General features: G+C 37.5%; 1 protein-coding gene across 1 annotated transcript; it reads left to right on the top strand.

Moving 5' to 3' along the window:
* Positions 1-1,210: 1,210 nt before the first annotated feature.
* LOC133533591 (PDZ domain-containing protein GIPC1-like) lies at positions 1,211-20,154 on the top strand. The gene is made up of 4 exons (XM_061872592.1): positions 1,211-1,709; positions 14,705-14,935; positions 15,162-15,413; positions 17,285-20,154. Exons 1-4 carry the CDS (start codon positions 1,473-1,475, stop codon positions 17,522-17,524), a joined length of 960 nt encoding a protein of 319 aa, XP_061728576.1. The 5' UTR covers positions 1,211-1,472; the 3' UTR covers positions 17,525-20,154.
* The last annotated feature ends 6,640 nt before the right edge of the window (positions 20,155-26,794 follow it).

Here is a 26,794-nt window from a genome sequence, read left to right as displayed (position 1 = left end):
ACTATTAGTACACAAGTGCTATGCAATACAAAGTTACTAAAATTACCGGAGGAAAACTTTTTAGGGCTAAATAATGTGATTGCAAAAACAGATTTTAGGTTTTAAATGGGGTTCAAACAATAGTACCTTATTCAAGGTAGCTCGTGTCCAAACCATTCGCACAGGTCGTGCCTATGGCTACGATCCTCGCAAAACGGTTGGATACGGCTTGTGGTAAGGGAAAAAAACCTTACCCCGGACTCCTCGGTTAAACCCTTTTTATATTTGAACTTCCTGACAGCTAATTGCCACTGGCCATACTAGATGACACTAGGCTTTGACAGCTGTTAGCAGATTCACCTAACTTCAAAATACAAAAAAAAGACGTATTTTATTTAATACATTTTTCCAAGATGGCTGCGATTCCTCGAGGTCCCCAAATGTCAAATGGCGTGGGCATGAAAAAGGGGCCTTTAATTTATAATATACATACCAAATTTCATGACTGTTCCAGGGATTTCGAGGTTGATCCTAATCCGACTGTGCTATAGATGAAAACTGGGGAAATCAATTAAATCTGCTTTCACTCATTTTACTAGTATTAAGCAAAGATTGATTGTACGGTGTGTGTGGCCTTGACACGATGAAGATGGCGCCATACGTACTATAGTTGTAGCCTTACAGCGTCATCTAAGTACATTAGTTATACCTAGCCTATGTTGGCGCCATCTATAAAAGCTTGACAGTTGTAATCCCCCGTTAGAAGCACGAATTTGACTTTACAAGTTTTCTTATCATATCATACAATCAATGAATCTTTGGCAGTGAAGAATGAGAGTGAACTACATAAGGAAAAACCTTTGAGCAGACTCGTAATTATTTGACGATGAATAATGCAATAGGTAAGTATTGCTATAGTTTTTATATATTATGCACTCTCGATTCGACTAAGTCAAGACTAAGAGTAACAATCGCTCAATTATTATTACGCTCTATCTACCTTGATGTCATTCAAAACGTTACTAATTACTACCATTGAATAGAATCCCACGAGTTGTAACGCATATATATAAATACCAACTGAGTTTCAACACAGGCTTAGCTTGTAAATAGTTCTAGTTAATGTTGAGTGACCGACAACGGGAATGCCGCATCGGCCGCGAGTTGTGATTGTGCCGCGGCGCAGAGGTGGGTCGCGCGCGCGTGGCTCCTCGCCTCGGCCTCGCTTCAGTACAGGTTCGCGCGCCGCGGCGAGAGCTCCTTCCGCACCGTTGTCCAATGGGCTTTCCCCCAACTACGGAACGCTCCACAATCTTATCCAATAATTATCGCCATTGGGCGATACCTTATCTCGTGCAATGACGCGATATTTTAAAGTTCTACCGAGATAAGAGACTAGTGATTAAAACTCAGGTGTAGAATGTGTGTCTGACCGCTATCGTTTTAAAGAAACTTTAACAACCGTTACTTAGTGCTCGATTACAAATATTACGATGTCGTTGTTCAAGAAGAAAGCGCCAAAATACACGGCGCCCCCGCTGCCGCCCGTGCCGGCAGAGGAAGTACCTCCTGCTAATGGAGTCGACAACAACAATGGTGCTCAGAAGTCGCAGCTGGTCTTCCACTGCCAGCAAGCCCATGGCAGCCCCCTTGGACTTATTTCTGGGTTTTCTAATGTCAAAGAATTATACCAGAAAATTGCTGAATGCTACGACTTTCCAGCAGAAGATGTAAGCCTTTTTTTGTTTTTCTCGTCAGGCTTCGAATTGATAAATAATTACCATGAACCTGTTTATCCAGATCTTGTTCCTTCGTCGAACTAGAACCTTATTTTCTTGTCGCGTCTGTAATGGAATAGGTACCTAACCTACCACATACATAATAACTTTCTCATTAAAGCGTGTCGGCCAAGTTCTCTAAGTGGTCGGCTCGGCTTATTTTGATAACGGGGAAACTATGAAGTAAGGAAAAACAAAAAAGGAAACAAGTTCCTTTCTTGTTTCATTAGGAAAATATGTATGTATTTATCTCATTATTCTCATTGAAATAAAATACGTACAGTCAGCATCAAAAGTAGCGGATCGAGCAAGGTTTCAAAAGTAAATATCTACCATTCTGTAACAGCTTAACAAAAGTTGATGTTTCTATATGTAGAACAATTTAGACTGTAAAAGATACACTTTTGAAAGTAAATTTTAGAGAATTATCTTTATTTGGAAAAGTTATCCGGAATATCAGATACTTTTGTTTCATCCGCTACTATTGATGCTCACTGTACATTGTTTCCCTAAAGTAATCTTTTCCGAGCTAAAAAAAAGTGCGTAGTGTTTAAATGTAAAGATCATTTACCTATTTGTTTTCGCGGCAAAACTGCATTGGACCATTGGAATGCCTATCTACATTCACAGCGTATATAGGTTCGTGAGTGACTAACAATCAAACAGTGATTGCATCAGTAGGTAGAGTTAGTAGGAATATACATAGGTATAAAAAACACCCGATCTGATGAGTCGCATGTCGCATTCGACGTATTCCTAATAGGTTCATAGTGGAATACGAGCTTGGCTGATGCTTCGCCTTATGTTACCTACACGGAACATGAGGTAATCACAAGGTGAATGATAAGAAAATAATTTACATAGCGATGCGTCACTAACTCGATGTTACACTTAGCATGTGTGTAGGCTTTGCGTTAGCTACTCGTATAATGTCAATGGATTCATTATTTTTACTTCTATTGATTCATTCGTTAGCTATTAGGCTCCTAAAAATATTGAACGTCGTCTGGTAACGTCTCCCAACGTCGGCCGCCTTCCCTGGTTTCCCTACTATCGTCCACCGTGGTTAATTATGTTACGAGTACGTTGGTGGTTGGCGACAGGAGTTTGGGAGTTTATTCTACTCTAGGATTTGAGAACTCTGTGATTTACTTAAAGATGACTGTGGCATAGCTCTAAAGTACATAACATTAGATAGAAAGGGTTCAGCATGATAACAAAAAATGTAACATTAGGTTTCGTCTCGCCAAATAAGGAGAGAAAATGCGTTATGCTAGCGTGTGTGAAGTAGGTAAATACCTAGGTAAAGTATAAACCAAATGGACCTGTATGGTGGTATGGATCGATGTATTGTTTTATATCTGAACTCTGAAGATAAATTTAATTACTTATAACAAAACAACAGCGTAGTTCTGCATGAATCCCGAACTGGCATGCTCTTCAGCACATTGCGTTTTGGCATTTTTTAGGATTCCGTAGTCAACTAGGAACCCTTATAGTTTCGCCATGTCCGTCTGTCTGTCTGTCTGTCGTCTGTCCGAGGCTTTGCTCCGTGGTCGTTAGTGCTAGAAAGCTGAAATTCGGCATGGATATATAAATCAATAAAGCCGACAAAGTCGTACAATAAAATATAAAAATTTAATTTTTTTGAGGGTACCTCCCCTACACGTAAAGTGGGGTGATTTTTTTTTTGCTTCAACCCTACAGTGTGGGGTATCGTTGGAAAGGTCTTTCAAAACTAATAGGGGTCTTCAACAAACATTTTTTGATTTAGTGAATATATTCGGAGATAATCGCTCCGAAAGAGAAAAAAAATGTGTCCCCCCCTCTAACTTTTGAACCATAGGTCCAAAAAATATGAAAAAAATCGTGGAAGTAGAACTTAAGAAAGACATTAAATGAAAACTATAGCGGACATGATCAGTTTAGCTGTTTTTGAGTTATCGCAAAAAGTTTCTCCCATAGTAAAAAGACTTACTTTAATTAGATACTGATTATGCAAATTTGCCTATTTGTTTAACTCGCGTGAAAGGTACCGTTTCATCCCTTGGTTAACAATTTACTATACTTTAAGCTCCAGTTTAGCTTATAATGACGGAAGAGTAACTACGGAACCCTACACTGAGCGTGGCCCGACATGCTCTTGGCCGGTTTTTTTTATTATATGAGGATAAAGCCTCACTAAAGTACACAATCGGTACTGAATTTGTACTTGAATAAAATTATACCTCTATAGTTAGTCGACTTGGCTTTATTTACAAGTTTACTGGTAACTATGAGGTATTAAACTAGATTAAATTTACTAATTTGGGAATAAAATCATGAGTACAAAATATTCCAGCCTCTTATTTGCTGGAAAAGTTGGAGCTTCTATGTTGAAATTCACTAGTTTCACGGCCTCACTTCACTAGTTTGGCTTGTACTCCCAAACCAAACTATAGAGGTACAAAACAAATGTGACCGCGGCCGGCAAAACGTCCCACTTTGTCGCTTCCTGTAAGTACGCCTTGTCAGGTTATTTGACAAAAAGATACAAACAAATCTCGTTCTTATGGCAAGCGACAAAGTGGGACGTTTTGCCGGCCGCGGGCACAAATATTCGAAGTAAGTACCTAATTACCACCTAAGTACAAATTTAGTACCAATTGTGTACTAAATCCTCATATAACTCATAATAAATGCCAAAACGCAATGTGGGATTGCTGGAGAGCAGCACATGATTGGCCAGTTGGGTACCTATCTATTTTCGCCCTTTAGGTAAACTTAAGTTATTTTTATTTTGAAGCAAAAGTTATATTTTACCACTACTCATGAATGGAGTTTTCTAGAGCAATAATGATGTACTGTGCGAAAATATCAATTGAAATCGATAATCTTATCAGCTGTGATTTATCTATTTATATTCCTTATTTGCTAATCTGAACATTCTTTATTCATTAATGTGATCAGTTTATTTCTAACGCGGACGCTGTTTTATGATTAGAAGATTAGAACTATATCGTAAATAGATATATTAGGTTTATTCTATTAAAAATCATTAAACTTGTAATCGGTTGAAAAACAAATAAATAAATAACTCTATAACAAATTAAATTTTAATTAATTTGTTAATTTAAATGTTATAGCTCTGGAGTTGCAGGCGTACATAGGCTACGGAGACTGCTTAGACGCACACTGTAGGTACAGTGACCAATAAGCATCATCTAGTTTTAGGATTTCGGTCGGTGTCGGAGGAGATTCGTGATTACTAACACCTCTATCATCCTATATGACTAGTATGACGACCTGTCTGGCTTAGTCGTTTTTTTTTGTGAGAGTCAGAATGGCGGGTGTACCTAAATAAAATCAAATGAAAAGCATACAATACAATACAATACAAATATACTTTATTGCACACCTCAATACATACCATACCAGACCATACCATACTATATAGCATACCATATTTTTGTACCTAATTTGTACTATTTAGTACCTCGTTTAAAAAAATTTGTACCTCACGGTACGTAAAGTTATGATCAAAAAACAGGTCACCCGCCATCCTGACAGTCAGAATGGCGGGTTGTACTTTATTACGCTATGTTCCCGTGGTTATTGATAAATTCTATAAAAGCCAAATTTTTGTACCTTCATATTAATTAAACAAATTTAAAAACAAGAATTTAAAAACTATAACGCCTGCAAAATTGTAATAGCAAGCAAAATATAAAATGGGTAAAACTTGGAAACCAAAAATAAAATGACTCGTATTATAATTGAATATGAAGGTACAAAAAAGGTACAAAAATTTGGCTTTTATAGAATTTATCAATAACCACGGGAACATAGCGTAATAAAGTACACCCGCCATTCTGACTGTCAGGATAAAACAGGTCACCCGTCATCCTGACTCAGGATGGCGGGTGACCTGTTTTTTGGTGATAACTTTAAGTACCGTGAGGTACAATTTTTTTTAAAGGAGGTACTAATTAGTACAAATTAGGTACAAAAATATGGTATGGTTTTCATTTAATTTTATTTAGGTACACCCGCCATTCTGACTCTCACGTTTTTTTACCATTAGAAAAAAGTGAACAATATTGACGTGTCTTTTTATTGAAAAACAAAAGAATGAATATAATCGTAGGAATATGATGTATAATTGTTACATATTTGCTGTGACTTATAATTCAAAAGTGTTTTTTTAATAAAGACACGTAAGATTGCTTACCTTCTTCTTAATGCTAAAAAAAAATTGAACTATAGTGGGTACCTAAACCCTTGACCCTGCCTATGAATCCCATGATCCCGGGTTTGAATACTGGTAAAGGTATTTATTCGTGTGATGAGCACGGATATTTGTTCCTGAGTCATGGGTGTTTTCTATGTATTTAAGTATTTATAAATTATGTATAACGTTGTCTAAGTAAAGAAAAACAGATGCCACCTGCTGGCCAGAGAGCTCCTATATGCAGATGATTCTGCTTTGGTCGCTAACACAGAGTATGGGCTCCAAGAACTGCTAACAAAATTTAACAGCACCTGTCAACTTTTTTGGAATGACTGTGAACAGTAATAAGACCGTCGTTCTCGCTCAAGGCACGGATCATATACCCAGTATCATGCTTCGTGATGATACTCTTGAAGTGGTCGAGAACTTTTGTTATCTTGGATCGACTACCACCAGCAAGTTGTGCAATGATCGAGTGATTGATACACGGATAGGTAGAGCTGCGGCCAACTTTGGAAAGCTTCAGGCTCGAGTCTGGAATAACAACAAGCTGAAACTCTCTACCAAGATTCTTGTTTACAAAATATGCGTCCTAAGCATCCTCCTGTACGCATCTGAAACGTGAACAACCTACTCCAAACAAGAGCGTCGCTTAAATGCCTTCCACACGCGCTGCCTACGTACGATTCTCGGAGTCACTTGGAAGGATCGTATGACAAACGGAAGGATTCTCGACCTTGTCGACTGTTGCAGCATCACTGCCACTCTAAAACAGCGAAGGTTGCGGTGGCTAGGCCATGTTCTACGTATGGACCCAGATAGACTTCCCCGGGCAGTGATGTTGAGTGAAATTGCATACGCCAAAAGACCAGTCGGACGCTCAATGCTTCGCTTTAAGGATTCCTGCAAGCGGGACATGTTGTCCTTCGGCATCGACCCGAACACCTGGGAAACGGAAGCCCTTAAAAGAGGGGAATGCGTTACCTTCTACATGACGGCATAGCGAAGCATGATGAAGTCTGGCTCGATGATTTAAAGCAGAAAAGACTTCGGACTGCACAGGAACCATCAACAGATTCGCGCTTCACCTGCGATCTTTGTGGCAGAAAGTGCCGTGCTGCGATTGGGCTTTACAGTCACAGGAAAAGATGTGCCGCACCTCCGATCTCCGACGGCACACGGACCTCTTCTTCTTCTTATTAATAACCTGTCGCTGCAACAATCATCTGTCAAGATGCTGTGGCCAATGATGATGATGTCTAAGTACCCTCAGCACATACTTTAGAGCTTACTGTGGGACTTAAATCAATTTGTGTGATAAATTATGTCCTATAATATTTATTTAATTATATTATAGTTCCAGTACTAAAAATAACAAATAATTAAATCTGATTAGATATAAACCTATGATCTAACTTATAAGTATATTACTTTTATCGACTGATAAATCTCATTTGGCAAACATTAAACTTGCAAGTCTTGCAACACATCTATATTTAAATTAACATTCCTGATTGTTGTTTTGTTGCTACCGTTTATTTATATTAGGTAGGTAGATACTAGTTAATGCCTGGAAATTATGATTGTGGCTCGTTATTAACTTATAGAAAGAAACGGGACTTTATCGTGTATTAAGTTTTAAATTGACCTCCGACGTTTCGAGGATGGCGTTGTCTTCGTGGTTTCGGAAAAGATTAACTAAAGTTGACATTAACATCATCTAGCCGCGCGAGTTTTTCGAACTACCCGCACTTGGTCTTGTTTATCAAATTGAATGATTTGCGCACTAGGGATGTTACTCTGTCGTAGGGATGAAATTTCCGGAAAAAAACAAATGTTATTTTTGGGAATATTACCAAACTTCGTTTTTTTTTCCTGTTTTAATCAGAAAAAATAAATACTTCATACACAATGCTAACACATAAGACTTGCAACATATTGAAAAATACAGAAGTAAAAAAAACTTGTTTTTTTTTGGCTTTATTCGTTTCTTTCGGAAGTATTGTAACTGATATTTCCATTGTTGTTTTCGAAAGAAACTTGAAAAAAACGAGCCGTTTGGAAATTTTTCCGGGTTTTTTCAACGCTATTCTGTCGACACAATACGCGAAAACGCGATTAAGTCCCGTTTCTATAAGTTATAATGTGTAAAAATTGACAAAGTTCAAATCAGTGTCATAATTGTTGCTGTCATAAACATATTCAACTATCTTCAGTGTTTTTCCTTATTTTTCTTCCTATGGGATGATTTCTAAAATAATTTATAAGATTGCTAAGTCCTTCTGCGGAACACAAATTATTACTGATACGGAATTTTATATAAATTGATTCAGTGGTTTGATAGAAGACGAACTCATTCACAAATTTGACAATATTAGTATGGACTATAGAGTAGGTGATATTGGACCTATACGAACTAAATACTTTACTACTTAGTTTACCTATTAAAGTGACGAACTAATGCAAGGACTTATTTATCCAATCGAAAGCGATATCAATATCATGTTTACTACTGCTATGCACAAAGAGTCATGCTTACATCTGGTATTCACAACACAATTGTTTTTAATTTCTTGATAGTGCAGTAAATCAGAAAAAACTAATTACCTAAAGAATGTCAACAAGGAGTTTTAGGAGCACGTGACGTGATATTTGATCATCCTATCAGTGGAGCTAGTCACGTAATGCCTTACATAACACGTTCGTTTTCTATCACCCATTAGACACAAAAGCGAACGGGTCAAAGTGTTAACGAGTTCAACAACTTATAATAGCGTATTTCCTGTTAAAGTGGACAGGATAAAGTTGCTTATAAAGCGACGACGACTGAAAAGGAAAGTGAGTAAATATGACTAATGTAAATCACTAAAGTAATACCTACTCTAATGTCTGAAGAGACCTAGTTAGCGAAACAAAAGAAGTCGTCATACGAGTATGTAATGGTGGTACAGTCAGCATCAAAAGTTGCAGATGAAACAACGCGCCAAAAGTATCTGATATTCCGAATAACTTTTACAAATATAGATAAATTTCTAAAATTCGCGCTCAAAAAGTCTTTTACAGTCTTAATTGTTCTATATTAAAGACATCACTTTTTGTTAAGCTGTTACAGAATGGTAGATACTTATGAAACGTTATTTGATCCGCGACTTTTGATGCTGACTGTACTGTTGGTTGACGCGGGCAAAGATAAAATATTGATGTGACGAGACCTCACTCACTGTAGGCTGTTTAGCATGTACAGCTAAATTCTAAAGCTATGGGTAACTAGTAAGTAGGTAACGCACAGTTTTATAATGTAACTAGAATCAGGGGACTTAATTAACTATAGGCCATTATATAAACTGGTAATAACAGTGATATAACTGGAATAGGAACTTTAAGGTAAAGTCCCTATCGGGCCTGCTAACTACAGCATAATAATGAAATTGCGTACGTAAGTCGTAAGTTGATATCGCTAATAAAAGTAATAAATGCATTATTAGGCCTTATCATACTAATCTGACAATATACTTAAGTAGGCAGAACCGGTACCGTGTACTGACTCGGTCAGTACACGGTAGAAGTGATAGGGCTCTTCGACTATTCAGTTAAGAGAAAATTAGGCACTTCAGTTATTTTTATGCTTATAGACTTACACTATCTTCGAAGAAAAATCTTTTTAGGGTTGCGTAGCCAAAAGGCAAAAAACGGAACCCTTATAGATTCGTCATGTCCGTTTATGTCACCTCGCTCTGAGGCGTTCCATTTAAGGCTTGAAGTGCAAGCGAGAGCGCGCAACGAGCGACAAAGAGGCACAATCGGCCTCCGCGTTCGGCAGCAATTGTATTTATGCGTACAAATAAATGTAACTTGATCAATTCAATTGTGATTTCCATTTACCTCCTTCTCTATATCCATACAAAATATCTATCAAACAAATAAAACTAAAATTTTCTTTTGAAAAATGAAACCATTCCATCAGTATTTTCTTTGACGTTGTCACGTTACATACTTAGAACTGATAATCAAGAAAAAAAATTTCATCAAACCCACACGTGTGGGGTATCTATGGATAATTAGGTCTTCAAAAATGATATTGAGGTTTCTAATATCATTTTTTAACTTTTAAAATAACAGAATGATAAAACTAAAAAAAAAATGATATACATTACCATGCAAACTTCCACCGAAAATTGGTTTGAACGAGATCTAGTTAGTAGTTTTTTTTAATACGTCATAAATGGTACGAAACCCTTCATGGGCGAATCCTACTCGGACTTGGCCGCTTTTTTCGGCTATTGGTCCAAAATAACAGTGTACATTAACATATACATATTATACCTATCCATGATAAAAAATCATACCTATTAACGTTTAAAAGGATGTTGCATGAAACGTTATGAGGCTTCGATAACAAATCTCATTACAGCGGGGATTAGGTAAAAATAATACAAGCTGCGTATAGGCATGGCATGGTCCGTTTAACTGGAGTGAGCCATTCACACCTGTCTAAATGTCTGTAGTAGGCGGGAAACAATCTTAGTGTCAATAAAACAAAGAAAGTTGCATATTTTCTTTAGTCTCTTCACCGTTGAGTACCGTGGGACTTAGTTTAGGATGATAGACTAGCTAATACTATTAGTGATTTTACATCCTTATGATAAGTACATTTTTATCCTTATCAATTATTCCTAATTATATTAAATCAGGTTTTCCTAGAAGACAAATTAATAAAATTGTATTCATTTGTCTTGTAGAAACTCTTCTATTACTGTATAATAGCATTTGTACTATGAACGATTCTTACTGTTTCATGAATGTAGTTTCATTTTCGGTCGCTTTTTATGAGGAGTGCGTGGTAAACTGGTAATTATAGCATTTTGCTGCAGTATAGTATAGGCAATTTTTGGACAATTGCATATTATATTCTGACAGAACAAGTGTATGTGGGAATCGTTTACTTTGATTTATTTAATAGAGGTGGATTTTTTTTTTACGGGCAAAAATGCATAGCTTGTGAATGAAAAGGCATGGGAGGGTTAATATGCCGTGTCCAGAAAATTGGGGTCTGCAACTTCCACGTGGACGAACGTGTAATAAGATGCGGAGGCAATTTTTTTTTGCATAGCGGATAGCGGACCCTGGCGCTAGGCCGGGAAAACGCTAGGTTGAAGAAGAAGAACGAGTATATATCGTGCGCATCAGTACTGTTACCCCACATAATAATACCGTATTTTAAATAAATAAATAAATATTATAGGACATTATTACACAAATTGGCTAAGTCCCACAGTAAGCTCTATAAGGCTTGTGTTGAGGGTACTTAGACAACGATATACATATATCGACGATAACGATATATATATATATATATATATATATATATATATATTTATAAATACTTAAATACATAGAAAACATCCATGACTCAGGAACAAATATCCATGCTCATCACACGAATAAATGCCCTTACCTGGATTTGAACCCGGGACCATCAGCTTCGTAGGCAGGGTCACTACCCACTAGGCCAAACCGGTCGTCTGTGAATTTTAAAGTTGTTGTGTAGTAAATCGGGAAAGTTTTAATACGTAGACATGTTCCTTCCAAACCATGTATTTTAACATTGTTATCCCTAGTAGTATAAAATTATTTACTTTTTCTATTGCGACATCCTTAATTTTTAAACATAGATCAAGTGAGCGCTTTTGTTGTGGATGGAAGTGGATTAGTTTATGCACTACAATAGGGTTAACATCCCCCAGATGCAAAATGCTTTGGTTGACATATATTTAATACGTGTCCTAGAACAAGGTAGTGCTATCGCCAAGATTGAAAAGGGCATTTCATATCATCGTATTGTGGCACTAGTGATGTGCTACAACGGAAAAAAGCTTACTTTGTCGCATACATATCTACATTGACGCTTTTTGGAACACAGGTACTTTATACCAAAACATTTAATTTTTCCACTAGTTCCTATAAATCCGGATTCGTTTGATGTATGGGGATATGACAAGACGTTTGGAGTGTGTTTTGGAAAAAATCATCTAACCACATCTCACCTGGGGGAGCCCAAATTTGGCATGTTTCGAAAATATTGTTTAGATTTTTGGAAAACAGGTGGCTAAAAGGTAAGAGTGTAGTATATTTCTATAATTGTCTCATAACGCTCTTTCATTTGATACCCCACACGATAGATTCAGAAAAAAAAATTCAAATCCTATACAAAAATTTGATGACGTAATAACTCCCCCCCTTTTTTAGGAACCAGTAGAAAAATTAAATGTTTTGGTCTAAAGTACCAGTGTACCAAAAATCGTCGATCGTATTACCATCATATTTCACCTTAGGAGCACGGCTTACGGAAGAAAAATGCTGCCCCCTCCCTGTGTGCGTTGTGCTTATACTACTTAAACGCTTTTAACACAGATTTATGTAACAATTAGCATCAGAAATCTGCATTGTATATTGTATAATCGATTTCGATAGCAGATGTTCATCGCTGACATATTTTTTTGCAAATTCATATCTAGCATCTTGCATAAATTGCATTGGCATTGCATTGTCAACTTTATATTAAAGCGAACACAATTTACACAATCGGTTCAATGATAAATGAAGGTTTGATAAATATGATCGCACTGTCAGTAATGACTCAGTATTCATGCACGGCATGACGGCACGCTTGCATTGACTGTCAGTAGTTCTGTAGTTAGATTAGGTAATTGCCGTTTAGAAATAAGTCAGAAAAACCTTTGGTGAAGCAAATCCTATTAACAGTGAATATTTAGAGTTACCTTTCTACTCGTAGTTTATCAATATGTAGGTAGGTGACCCTGAGTTGTACGCGCACAGTCGTGTCGCAAAGGTCAACCGAGAAAATGCCAGGCTCTTATTTCTTGATATTTCACGGCTCGTGAAAATACTGAAGGCGTGACGTAATTGTCAAGGTTTGTTCTGCGCTTAAAGATAAAAGAAATGAACACAGTCCGTAAGTGATAAAGTACCACGTACCCACGTACCCGTGGATTAAATCAAAGAGAATTGAGTATAGAGGTAATAGAGGCGTATTGCCAAAGTAAATTCTGTAGTCAACTAAATTTACTGCCATTTTTCGACATAGGATCAGGACTAAAATGGTTAGAATGACGTATGGCTATTTGACCCATGTTCTTTCACGTATGTATTTTCATATGTGGCAAATATCAAACGGTGTCGCCATCTACTCGTATTAGACCATAATTTTTAAATATTTAATTTTTCGAGGCACATATATCTTTGATTAAATCTAATGCATAGAAGCCATATGAGACATGATGGGAAATGCTATAGTGTTCATATGCAGACAAGTGAGTAAAATGTCACTGGCTATGCGGAAGCACGCATGGCTGAGCCAGGAAGTGGATCGGCCCAGGGGCGCGGACGCAGTTTCTGCCGTATGATATGCGCGAGCTAAGTGACTGACGGCTGACACGCTCCAACGCCAAGCGCTAAATGCGAGTGGTGTGATGACCCAGTATATGCGGGTGTTGGGGGTCAAGGACCTGGTGACTATAGGCCATAGATCTAACCACCATAACCATATCGCAACACTAATATGCACATACTAATTGTACAACATTGTCTTGGAGATTGCCAAAAGTTAAATTTATTTTAGTTTGGTTGGTTGGCTTGGCTTACTCGTAGCTTGGAACCTAAAGGAACGTGATGATAGATGTATGCCTCGATAATTACATAGGCCATGCAAACAATACGAAAACGCAGCTGTACTAGGTAAAGTGATGATTAAAGGTTCCTGTGAATTATTGTCACCGACGGAAAGAGTTGTTACTACAATCCAAAACTAGTGCATGCCAGTTTATGAAACGCAAATTGGATAATAACAATTTCATTTGAGTGTAAACTGCTCTGTTTGAATTGAACAAAAGAGTTTTATGTCAAGGTAAACCAAAGGTTACAGCACATTGTCACTAAAACAATGAACACGAAAACACAGTTCGAGATAAACACGTCATATATAGGGTGAAGTATTGAAACAGGAGTTGTACGAGGTTGTGTTTAAACTCCATGTTAATGAGGAATAGTAAAAATATGAATGAGTGATAATCAGAGTTGCCTTGTATTTGTAACTAGATAAGATACTTGTTGATTTTTAGCAATAGCATTGCGTGTTTGCTCCTACTTAATCGACGAATAAGTTTCGACTATTGTCAATAACTGAATTGGAAAGTGCATCAGCTCTAAAAATAAAACAATGCGTCCCTACGCATATTGCATTTGGTAGCGAGTTCATATTTACACAGTTATTTTATTAACGTATGTACGTACCTAAACGTTACCTAAAACAGTGTACAATAATATTTTAATACCTAGTTAAAACTACAATTTTAGATTAGACAGACCAAGACCACTAAAAGTATAGAATACAGAATGAAACTAGCACAACTACTGTTTATACCTATTAATCGAGATGGATTTACGAATCACGGAACTATCAAGGCGGACAATTGATCGGCCTTAGTCACGAATTAGGAATCTGGAGCAGGGGAATTAGTATTATTAAGGCCTTCCATTTGAGTGGAACAGAATAAAAAAACGGTACCTATCTATGATTTGAAAGCTTATGACTCCAACTCATCATATATCAACCATGTATTATGATCAATTGCTTTACGGTATTCAAATAGGGGCAAAAATTCGCAAATCATTGTTTTCAAAATGTAAAAAAAAAAACTTTTTTTTTTTCGATTTTCAGATCCTGTTCTGCACATTGAACACGCATAAAGTAGACATGAAGAAGCTCCTAGGGGGACAAATCGGATTAGAAGATTTTATATTTGCGCATAGAAAAGGTCGTCCCAAAGAAATAGAAATTGTCAAGACAGAGGATGCTCTTGGCCTAACTATTACGGACAACGGTGCCGGATACGCGTTTATCAAGAGAATGAAAGAAGGTTCTATAGTTTCGAGAATACCGCATATAGAGGTGAGGTTTTAAGTGTTAACTTATTTTTAGAAAATATATGCATAACTCTCTGACAAAGTTGTAGCAACTAAGTAGTCACTATTCGATTCCTACTCTAACAGGAGAACAAAAGCTATTATTTAGTAATATTTTCCTTGTTTAATATCCTTAAAAACGCTTAGGGAATTAGACTTATTTTACATCATTATGTATGTACCTATACCTTAATGTCGTTCTCGCATTTTAGGTCGGTGACCACATTGAAAAACTAGATGGATTAAATATGGTGGGCAAGAGACATTACGAAGTAGCAAAAACATTAAAAGATATCCCTAAAGGCACGACATTTACTATACGACTTGTGGAGCCGCTAAAGAGTGGTTTTAACAGCATTGGACCAAAGACGAGTAGTGCCAGGGCAGGAAAGAAACAAAATTATGGTTCCGGCAAGGAAACACTTAGATTTAAGGCAAACGGTCAGGCCACTATTGAAAATGAGGTGAGTCATATACATATAACGATTAATTCATGCGCGATTCTAAAAACACTGCTGATTAATGATTATTAAACTTCGATATCACAATGAAATGACGAGTATTACATTTTCATAATATTATGCATTTTCATAACAATAAGTGACCTCATTTAAAAATGATTTTACAGTTGTGTAATTTTTTCTTTAAAAATAGTTTAATTCCAAAGCTGTTTCGATAAAATTTATTGTACAAGAACTGAAGTGCGTAAAAAGTAGTAAAAATCGCGTAAAACACTTTTTCACCTCAGCATCATTCATGAATGTAAATAAATGTGGTTAACTTTACTTGATGTTAAATTTTTCTAACCTTTAATATGTTCTCACTACTGAGGTAAAAAGTTGTATGTGTCACACGAGAGCACAGTTATTTTACATCTCGTGTTTTTGAGTCCCTCGCTACGCTCAAGATTCTAACTTGGAATTCAATTATATAATCTTTCGCTTACTCGGGACTCAAAATCAACAATGGCAAGAAAAACCAACTTTCCTCTCTTGATGCACAATAGTTACTTGTACAACAAGAGAGCAAAGTTTGATATTTCTTCGAGTGCTTGTTTTGAGTCCCGTGCAAGCGAAAGATTCTATAATCTTGAGCGTAGTAAGGGACTCAAAAGCGCACGAGATGTAAATAACTTTGATCTCGTGTAGTACACAAAATTTTTCACGTCAGTCAGCCATCAATAAATAAATACAACTTGAAAAAATGTAATCCGTCTTCATCACTATTTCACTCATGTTTTCTGAAGGTATTCTAACAATTAACTTTAATTACCGCAATAAAACAAAACGAAAGAAAATTCAATAAAATTATACGAAAATAATGAATTAACGAACATCAATTGACAGTTCCATCGTCAACTTTTTTTTGTTAAAAAAAAACTTTGTATGATACGGTCCGAATTGCGGATACTACTATTTGTCAACTATAGTAGAGATCGTTAAAAGTCGTTAAGTAGAATTATTTACTGCGTAACAATTGCGTAAATTTGTATAAGTTCATTGTTTTGATTGTATAATAAAATACGTAAAATATGGTGTTTTTATTATTAAATTTTAAACTTTTATTTCATTAATTAATTATTACGAATGAAGACTCGTGCGGTCTGACTTATTTCGGGGGTCTATTATAAAATTTATAAACCGTCAATATACCGTTGAATTACGTATGCACTTTTTGTCTCTTTCTTTTTGCTAATGACGTGAAAGAGACTAAAGACAATAGAATCTAAATACTTCGAACTTGTATTAGGCCCCGCACGTTGAAATGACATTCGAATATAAAGGTCACTTGAATGTTATTTTGTCTCACTCAGTGAGACAAAATGCAATTTTGCTCACTGTTTTTCAGCAGCAAATTACCTTGTTCGAGCTGCTGACGTGAAAAAAGCTATTTCCCGGAGTTTACACCAAACTAACGAACTAACGAATAGAAAGCAAACGGAACTTTATTAACCCTTAAAAATAATAACATAAATATATACCTATGCACTTAAAACATATAATAAAAATAGAAGTCTATACCCACTAAGTATACCCAGTCTCAGGAACGACTCTTGACTAATTATAATTAAATACTTTAAGAAATTGAAAGTCTGATTTAGAGTTGTGCCGTTCTCGAGAACGCTCTCCGTTTTGTATGGGATACTGGGAAATGTTTTCACTTGAGAATATGTTCCATCTTCCATAGTAAACGGAGAATTTTCTCGAAAACGGCTCATTTCTACTCTGGTTACTAAAAATAATAGGTAAACATAACTGTCAACTTGTAAACCGAAGTAAGTACGTGGCACGTCTAACCCTTATAATTTAAAAGCGATGTTTTTCCCCTGTTTCAGCATGACGAGAAATCGAAAGCGGGCATAGAGAAAATAAACTCTCTGTTGGAATCGTTCATGGGCATCAACGACACCGAGCTGGCTACGCAAATGTGGGACTTATCTGAGGGCAAAACCAACTCTATGCAGTTAGCTGAAGCCATTGACAACAGCGACTTGCAAGAATTCGGGTTTACGGATGAATTCATTATTGAACTTTGGGGGGCCATCACAGATGCTAGATCTGGTAGGCTCAGTTAGAAATACTAGTGGTAGACAAAGACATAATTTATTCCGAACTTGGCTTGAGCACTATCCTGTTAAGTATTTAAATTGCCTAGCGCAGCGCATTCTCATGTTCAAATATGGGAAATGAAAACTATGCAGTTAAACATGTCGACCAAAACAAAGAAATTGTTAACGTTGAATAGTAATATAAGGTACTTTACTTACCTAAGAGAATCATAATATATGTAATGATTAAATTAAATGAATAATATTTGATTGTTATTGCATTGGCTAGGTATGTGCAAAGTGCCTGGTGGGTTAACTAAGCGATGGTCGCGCTTGTCAAAAAATGTGAACTTAATTGACATGTGTAATACATTGTACACTGTAAAAATGCAAAGTTAATTTGACCATTAGTGGACAGGCGGACACTCGTCTCGCACACAGTTGAAACAAAAAAATCCAACAGCGAGCGTTTAATCGTAATATTTTACAGTTTTTACTCAGTAGATACAGACAGCAAAACTATTAGTTTATCACCACTGCATACATAATATAATAGTTTTGTGCTGACTTTACTAGTAGTGCTAGAGCGAAGTCATATAAGTAGGTAGTGTAATAAAAATAAAGAATTTTACATTTATTATGGTATAAAATACATGTGGACTCTAAAATCCCAAACAGTCGCGCGGCTTTCGAGATGCTCTACTCCACTGTATACAAAAATACTTGGGTGTTATAATGTAAAGCCATTAACAATAATTCATCGGTGCAATTTCTTAGAGTATATTAAATTGAAAATTATACAAATTTATACTTATATTATAATTTATAAACCAACAGAGATTTATTATTATGATAGAGTTGAGTTAGTATATATATAAAATTGACCTAATTTTGTAAGGACTAGGATGCTAAGTAGGTTTAATGGTATTAAGCAATATGAATGAAAAAAATGACTGTCAGATGCCTATCATCCTGTTAGTATTATATTACAGAACGTAAGTCTACAAAGTGAAATTCCAGCAGTGCCTTTTGTAATACAATAATTTGTAATAAATATTTTGTGATAGTTTGGATATTAGAGTACAAATTGGATAAGTGATATGATACTGATCATCATTATTCGTAACTAACAGATTGTTTTGTAGCGCCAAGTGACTGTCATAATACAATTTGATATTTTTTCTATAGTCTATCGTCAACTACCATGTAAGCATACTGCATAGTGCTTGGCTAATTTACAGGACAGGGCGTAGTTATGCAGCGAAATAGGATGGGTATGCGACTATACCACATAGACATAGACCACATAAAAAATAATAGTACTACCTACCGTACAGAAATGACACTTCCTACAAAACCGAAGTTTGACAGCGATTCAGGGACGAATCATGCTGTCCCTTTCTAATGCATTTCACTCTCCTTCTCGGCTATTTAGGTAATTCAAGTAATTATCTTATCTGTGGTCATGCACGCGAAGGGACCTTACGTTGTGTCAACCCTAATAATGGCTCGAAGCTATGCTCAGCCGAACGGAGCCGAGAATGACCAAAAGGAGTGTCGCCCCACTGCACGTGGTGTACCGAGGCTGGTCAAGCTTGTACAGAGAACCAAATGAACAAATGTATATATATATTTAATCTCCATACCTCTATGTGTAGTATACTTCTTGAATGTGTAGTGTCAGTACACTCAAAGCTTAACGCGGACACAACGGAGCAATATGACCCATTGATGTCCTCTGTAGGTCAGCCCGCGTAGCCAACATGCCATATATCGAACCAAATGCAACTGTCATTGTCGCACTAATATGGAAGAGTGATAAAGAGAGATGACTACGCTACGCTACGGAGCGTTACCGATTAGCATGTTGACTACGCCGGCTGTAGTGGTAAGCATGCTTCGCAGTGTCACTTATTCCACCCATGTATTATTCGTCGTTAAGCGCCAATTACACCCACTCTTCCCGATATAGGGCCCGAAATCAGTCCCGATGTCGGCCCTAATAATCGTTTCCGTTTGACCGAATATCAGCACACATCCAAAAATGTTCAAAATACTCTTGGGCTCGACGTCGGGCCTGGGGGCCTATCGCGGAAACCGAAATTCGCAAATTGCGAGGATCTTTCTCTTTTACTCTCACTAAGACGTATTGAGAGTGACAGAGAAAAAGGCCCGCAATTGACGAACTTCGATTTTCGCGGTTATAGCCCGATATCAGGCCTGATAAAGTGTGACCAATATTAATTACCATATAGGTAAGTACCTACTTCACACTATTATGCACTGAGTAATTAAACTAAACTGAGCCGGCTTGCCTATAACAGAGGGCTTACCGCGAACCACGTTCGACGTGTTGCCTCCCTGTCACTCTTACGTACGAATTTACAAGTGCGACAGAGAGGTAACACGTCGAACGTGGTTCGCGGTAGGCCCTCTGAATTCAACTACTCCATATAATATTTATCGTTAAAGTTATACCTACTAGCTAATGTATTGTATATTTTACCAATAAAAGAGTATGAGTATGAGTATTGTACAGTCACTAGTTAAGATACTTAAGATAGAAATTTCATTATTAAATCTACCTATGTCTAATTCATTTATTTGTTTATATTGTGTAATTATACTTTAAGAATTAATAAAGTTCGTCGTTTATAGTACTTTTGTTTTATTATAATTTTAGACTAGTGGACGAGCGGTTCTCCATACAAACGTTCCCATTTTCCTCCTTGGATATTGACTTCATGGAAAATATTTCTTTTTACACTAGGTATTTATTGCTTATTCATTGTAGCTATACCACTTTGTTTGACCTAATACGAGTTTTTGATTATTATAAGAGTGATGAGCGCAAATTCCATGCAAATTTATAAATGAAAAAAATGAAAATGAAAATATTTAATTCAGACACCAAATATCCATATTTTTGTCTACAAGACTGTGTTAGTAAAATAACAATAAAAATCTTAAAAATAAAGTTAACATTAATGTTAGTGGAACACATAATGCTCATTGGATCTAACATGCATTGTCATCCAGTGAGTTATATGAGGGCTATCCACCCTTTCCGCAATCACCCTCAGGAGAGTGTTGGTGCTGCCCCGCACGCGGTCCCACAGGGACGCCACCCTCTTACGCAGCACTGCGTGGAAACCGTCTGTGCTCCACTCAGCGAACATTGCTGACGCGCTGCAGCGCCAGGGCAGCCCCAATAAACCTCTGAAAGCGTTGTTGTACTGGACACGCAGAGCACTAAAGGTTTTTTGGGTGTAGTTGCTCCACAGGTTGCACGTGTACAGGTTTTGGCAGTAGGTTTTAAATAATGTAATTTTTACCTCACGGGAACAGCGAGCAAGCCTGCGTGACAACATGTTACCCCTAACCGATAGTGCTCTGCGTTCCCTCTCCAGGTCCTCATTATCTTTTAGAGTGTCTGTGACCCAATGGCCCAAATATTTAAATTTTGTAACTGTCTGAAGAGGAGAACCGTCTAGGTTAATAGGTGGTATAGAATACGTTTTAGTACCAGACTTAAAGACTAAGATCTCACTCTTCTTGACATTATATTTGAGCCCGTGGGCCACAGAGTATCTCTCACATATACCCAGCAAGACTTTTAATGCGTTTATTGAGGGGCTCAGCAGCACCATATCGTCGGCATAGCTAATATTATTAACAAAACTGCCGTCCACTCTTTTCATTTTCAACAAAGCTCACAACTTTTATAATGGTCTAAAAAATATATATCGAATCTCCCTAGGTTGATGTATACAGGCTGTTTAGTCACCTGCAATAATTTACGGAGTGAATATATAGGTCATATTGAGCAACATTTAGTATGAGACCACTCACGAAATTGCGAAAAAAAATTACTCTCCCATAGAAAATGTCAAGGTCAGACAGCCAACATGTATGAAACAGACATTTTTTTTCGCGATATTAAATTATTGCAGGTGACTAAACATCCTGTCTTAACCACAACTAGAATAGTCTCTAAACCAGTGTGGAACTCCTCTACCCTGACTAGAAGAACTAAAGTAAGGATCTTCAATTCAAATGTAAAAGCCGTGTACGGGTGCGAAACCTGGTTTGTTCGCAAACATCTGACAACAAAACTCCAAGTGTTTGTGAACAAATGCTACGGCAAATCCTACGCATCTTTTGGCCAAACGCTCACTTATGGAGAATTACCGGACAAGCACCCGTACACAAGGAGATCCAAACGCGCATTGGACTGGGCATATCCTCAGGAAGCCTGACACCAACCTATCCAAAGTCCAAAGTAGCCCTGACCCGGAAGATGCCCAGAAAACGGAAACATATGCATAGTCGCCCTAAATTTAGAGCAAGAGTTGGGTGTATTGGGGATGGGGTGGAAGGAGGTTACCCAAGCTGCCCAGGAGCGGAGTCAGTGAAAGAAAATGGTTCGAGCCCTACACCCCAACTGGGGGTAACAGGATGGAAAGAAGAAGAGTAGTCTCTAGATATAATCAATAGCAGTGGTTAGTTAATATACTTACTTAAATCAAATTGCGTAAAAATATAATTATTATTAATACTACCTACTACTACTACTACTTAATGGCGCAGCGACCTAAAATGAGTCTTGGCCTCCGACACGAGTACACGCCAGTTGTCTCGATCCTGTGCCATCTCCCGCCAGTTCTTATTATTATTATTTCATATATGTATGTATGTTTATGTACGATTGTGGTTGTACTGTCACTTATACACCGTGTTTTTATTGAATTCCGTTAACTCCGGGGTATGGGTAAGTACGTTTAAGGAAACTAAATGCCATAGTAAATTTCCAAACCGTTATCATGTACTTGGCGCAAAATTCACAAAACCTTTTAATTTCGGTTTCGTTCGTAATCCTGTTATTTTTAAACCGGTTTTTAGGAGAGCATTTCCATAACGTTCTTGTCAGATAAACTGGTTTGGTACAATGGAAACCGGTTCGTGCCTATGTCGGTGTCTTTGTACTCTTTGTTAACGCGGAACACCACCAGGGCGGCCGGCCGTCTCGTAGCTCGTCGATTAAACCGGATTATTTAGGTTACAATAAAGATCTTAATATGTTCGCATTCTTATGAAAGTTCGGATTAAAACCGAAATAACCATGGTGGTTGTCAAGGCTCGGAAACCGGTTAAATTTCCAAACCGTTATCACGTACTTGGCGCAAAACCTTTTTTATTTCGGTTTCGCTCGAAGAACAGGTTTTTATGAGAACAGGTCTTGTCGAATTAACCGGTTTAGAGCAATAAAAACCGGTTTCTTCGTGTGTCGGTAACGGTATCTATGCTTACGTGGCACACCACCAGGCCGGCCGGCCGTTTCGTCGAATAATCCGGTTTTTTAGGTTACAATAAAGTTCTTAAAACGTTCTTGTTCTTATAAAAGTTTAGGAGGAAAACCTAAATAAACCAGTTTTTACCGGTATTTTATAAACCGGTTCCGAGCCTTGGTGGTTGTAATGGGAATGCTATATTTTGTGTGGTCGGACAATGGTCGAATGTTTCTGCAGAGTTACCTAGGACTAGGAGGTTACAGTAGTTACCTTCCAGTAATTATGTTTTAATCAGGGCTCGGATATCGTTTTATTTTTGAAACCAGTTTCGATTATTCACCCAATTTGCGGTTACCGTATAAGTAACTGTTCTATTGAGATACCGGTTTAGTCCAAATTCGTTAGCCTTCCATTTCCGTGAAACGAAATTAACTGGTTAAATTGAAAATATCGAAGCGAGATAGAACTAGTAAGTACTGGCGACCACGAGGATCAGGCACCATCATGAGAAGTATACTTCTTTTTTGTTTTTTCTCAGAATCTATGAGTTTTATGTGAATATTGTGTATGGCGAAAAGGAAGCTTATTAAATTCCACACAAAAATTCATTCAATTCATTCATAGGACTTTTTTGTGTAGAATTTAATAAGCGTTAATGTTGTCTGCAACCATATTTTCCTAGATTTTGAGTAAAACGCGAAATTCTCCAGGATGGTACACATTTTCCAAGATGGCTGCGATTGCTCGAGGTCTCCAAATGTCAAAATGGTATGGACATGAATAAGGGGTCTTTTATTTACATACATACCAAATTTCAGGACTGTCCAAGAGATTTCGAGGTTTGTTCTATTCCGATTATGCTAATATTGGTACCTACCTATTTCAATACTGGTTCCGAGCCCTGGTTTTGATACAGTTGTTAGGATCGCGACTCGCGAGGGAAATTTGTGTGGGCCCTGAAACATTAACATACTTTGCCAACAACAAAATTATGGCTCTTAGTTGCTGGCAACTATCCTTGCCTATTTGATGAAGATGAAGCTATAAAACTACCTACTGCTTTCCTTCAGCACAATCAGGGGGCCTATCGCAAAAAACCGAAATTCGCAAATGGGGAAGGCGGCTGAAAGCTAATTGTAGATGGCGCCACTACATGGAGTTTGAGACAACTCGACCAACTCGTAGTAAGTATGAGATTTATATTATAACTTAAAAAAAAAATATTTTTATTTTATAAACCAATTTTTAACAAAACTTTATAATTAAACTCTCTGTATAAATATTAAACTTTGTATCTGAGGCCGAGAAACTGTCGGATAAAGTTTCAAAACCATTCAAATAAAAAGTTGTGTTTTGACAGGAGCATGTAGGATGGACATGTACGTAATAATCGCCTGTTTAACGCAATAAAATGGATCCTCATGAAAAATATGGACGTCTGACTGTAACACAGTTAAAAACACTTTTACTGGAACGCAAGGCATCCGTAAAAGGGAAAAAAGACCTCATAGAAAGGTTAAGTATATTTGTCTATGTACTGTTATCACTCGAAAATATTATGCTTAAAATATGAAGGAAAATGTACAATATGAACAAGTTAATATTTTACGACCAAAATAATAATATTAAATTGAATCCAGCATTAAATGTCGATTATGAGGCACCAACAGAATTCGCCTGTGATGTAAATTCTTACAGAGATATCAATGCAGATTCAAAGCTCCCACCTCTGATCATGCCTATCTAATATTAAAAACTATTTAGACCGGTACATAAATGTGACATTATCTATGAAAAGGGACCTTATTGTCGATAGCGCTTAGCTTACGCCGCACTGCGTAGCGCGGCGTTGTTTATAATATGGGAGCATCGTTGATAATGGCGTAAGCGCCACCGACAATAAGGTCCCTTTTCATAGATAATGTCACAAATATCTAATTAATTATCATCATCATCATCATATCAGCCTTTTATCGCCCACTGCTGAGCATAGGCCTCTCTTCTAGTACGCCACTTATCCCGGTCCCGAGCCAATCTCATCCAGAAGTGACCCGCAGTCTTCCGAATGTCATCCACCCAACGAGCCAACGGACGCCAGGCACTCCTTTCGTCTGAAAGCGGCCACCATTCCGTTAGCATTTTGGCCCACCTGCCATCACTCTGCCTGGCAACATGTCCCGCCCAGCTCCATTTTGATTTGGTAATGACGTGTCCGACGTCTTGCACCTTGGTGCGACGTCGGATCTCGACATTCCTCACTCGGTCTTGAAGTTTGATGCCGAGCATGGCGCGCTCCATGGCTCTCTGTGCCACTCGAATTTTATGCACAGTCTCCTTAGTGAGCGTCCATGTCTCGGCACCGTAGGTCATGGTGGGCAGGACACATTGGTTAAAGAGGCGAGTTTTCAGGTATTGTGGAATGTTAACGGGTTTGAGGATGTCCGCCAGTTTATTGAATGCCGCCCAACCCAGCTGGATCCTCCTAGAGATCTCCTTCCGTTGGTGTGTTTTGTCAAAAGATAGAATATGTCCAAGATACACGTATTGCTCGACCACCTCCAGTACTTCGTTCCCAACCATAATAGTTGGAATCGATTCACTAGAGATGTTCGTCATAACTTGGACATATTCATCTTAAGACCAATCTTCAAAGAAGCATGGTAAAGGCTTTCAACCATGACTTGAAGCTCTTCCAGGGTCTCGGCGAACAACACAATGTCATCGGCAAATCTGAGATGCGACAAGAAGACACCATGGATATTGATACCAGTTCTGTCCCATGCAAGCGTTAATTATATTAATACAAGACTTATTTGATTGTGGTAACTCACATTTCCATTAACATTATGATAACTTATTTATTCAAAAAAAAAAGGAGGGGCCAAACTAATGTCATGTCACAAACTCTAGTGGCGCCACCTAGTAGCAAAGTTTGGCAGCCGCCTTCCCTATTGCGGGGATCTTTCTCTTTTACTCTCACTAGGACCAAATTAGAGTGACAAAGAAAAATGCCCGCAATTGACGAATTTCGATTTTCGCGGTAGGCTCCCTGACGGGATGATCAAATCGACCGATTTGATGAAAAATGAAATTGGCGTTAACAATATTTGAAATGTAAAAAATACTTTGTCTCTAATTGCGAAAAATGTTCAATGTTTGATATTTTAGATATGAAACATTTTTTTACATTTCAAATATTGTGAACGATGCGTTGATATTTGGTGAAACGGAAAAAATATTAGCTATTTCTTCGGGTCCAAAACCGGGTCTGCAATCAGGCCTGATAAAGTGTAGATGTAATTGGCACTTAAGGCCGGTTTTTGGGCATTGATTAAGTAGCAGTGTTGGCCGAAACGTTTATGCATACACCATTATAAATTGAACCGTAAACTGTAACCGTCCGTTATGGTTTACGGTTTAATTTATACTGGTAAATTGCAATTAACGTTCGGCCAACACTGTAAGGTGGGTCCTGAATTTAGCATTTTTATTAGGTGGGTCAGAGAGGCCAGTCAACTTTGGGATCTAGCCAAATAACATAAGTAGGTATAATATGGTATTGAATCAAAGGTACTTAGGGAGGGACCTACCTAAAAAATTTCCTTTGCCGAAATAAAACAAATATATACCTGATATGTAAGTACTTAAGCGCAATATGTGGCAAGGCCCTCCTTAACCCTCATTGGATAAAATAATAAAAAAACCGGCTAAGTGCGAGTCGGACTCGCGCACCGAGGGTTCCGTACAAACCTGTAGGTATATATTATTATATGATGTAACAAAAAATTTATGGTTTTCGCAATTTTTCCTTTATCCGTGCTATAAGACGTTGCGTACCCTGTAGGTTTTGAACTTTTGATTCCCTTGCGAATTGCGATTGACGAAAATTTGCGGCATAAACGGCTGTATCTTTTGATTGCGTTGACTTAGAAGTTTGATTTTTTCACAGCTCCAAGGGACAGTAGACCTGAGTATTTGATATTAATTCCAGCTTGATACCTCCACG

This window comes from Cydia pomonella, unplaced genomic scaffold (assembly GCF_033807575.1).
Source record: "Cydia pomonella isolate Wapato2018A unplaced genomic scaffold, ilCydPomo1 PGA_scaffold_183, whole genome shotgun sequence".
NCBI classification, from domain to species: Eukaryota; Metazoa; Arthropoda; class Insecta; order Lepidoptera; family Tortricidae; genus Cydia; species Cydia pomonella.
This window is presented reverse-complemented; position numbering and strand designations above follow the sequence as displayed.

Excerpts from the sequence above, each read along its gene's own strand:
- LOC133533591 (XM_061872592.1), top strand. The coding sequence starts at position 1,473 with ATGTCGTTGTTCAAGAAGAAAGCGCCAAAATACACGGCGCCCCCGCTG. Across the intron at positions 1,710-14,704 it reads ACGACTTTCCAGCAGAAGAT|ATCCTGTTCTGCACATTGAA; the intron begins GTAAGCCTTTTT and ends TTCGATTTTCAG. Across the intron at positions 15,414-17,284 it reads AGGCCACTATTGAAAATGAG|CATGACGAGAAATCGAAAGC; the intron begins GTGAGTCATATA and ends CCCCTGTTTCAG.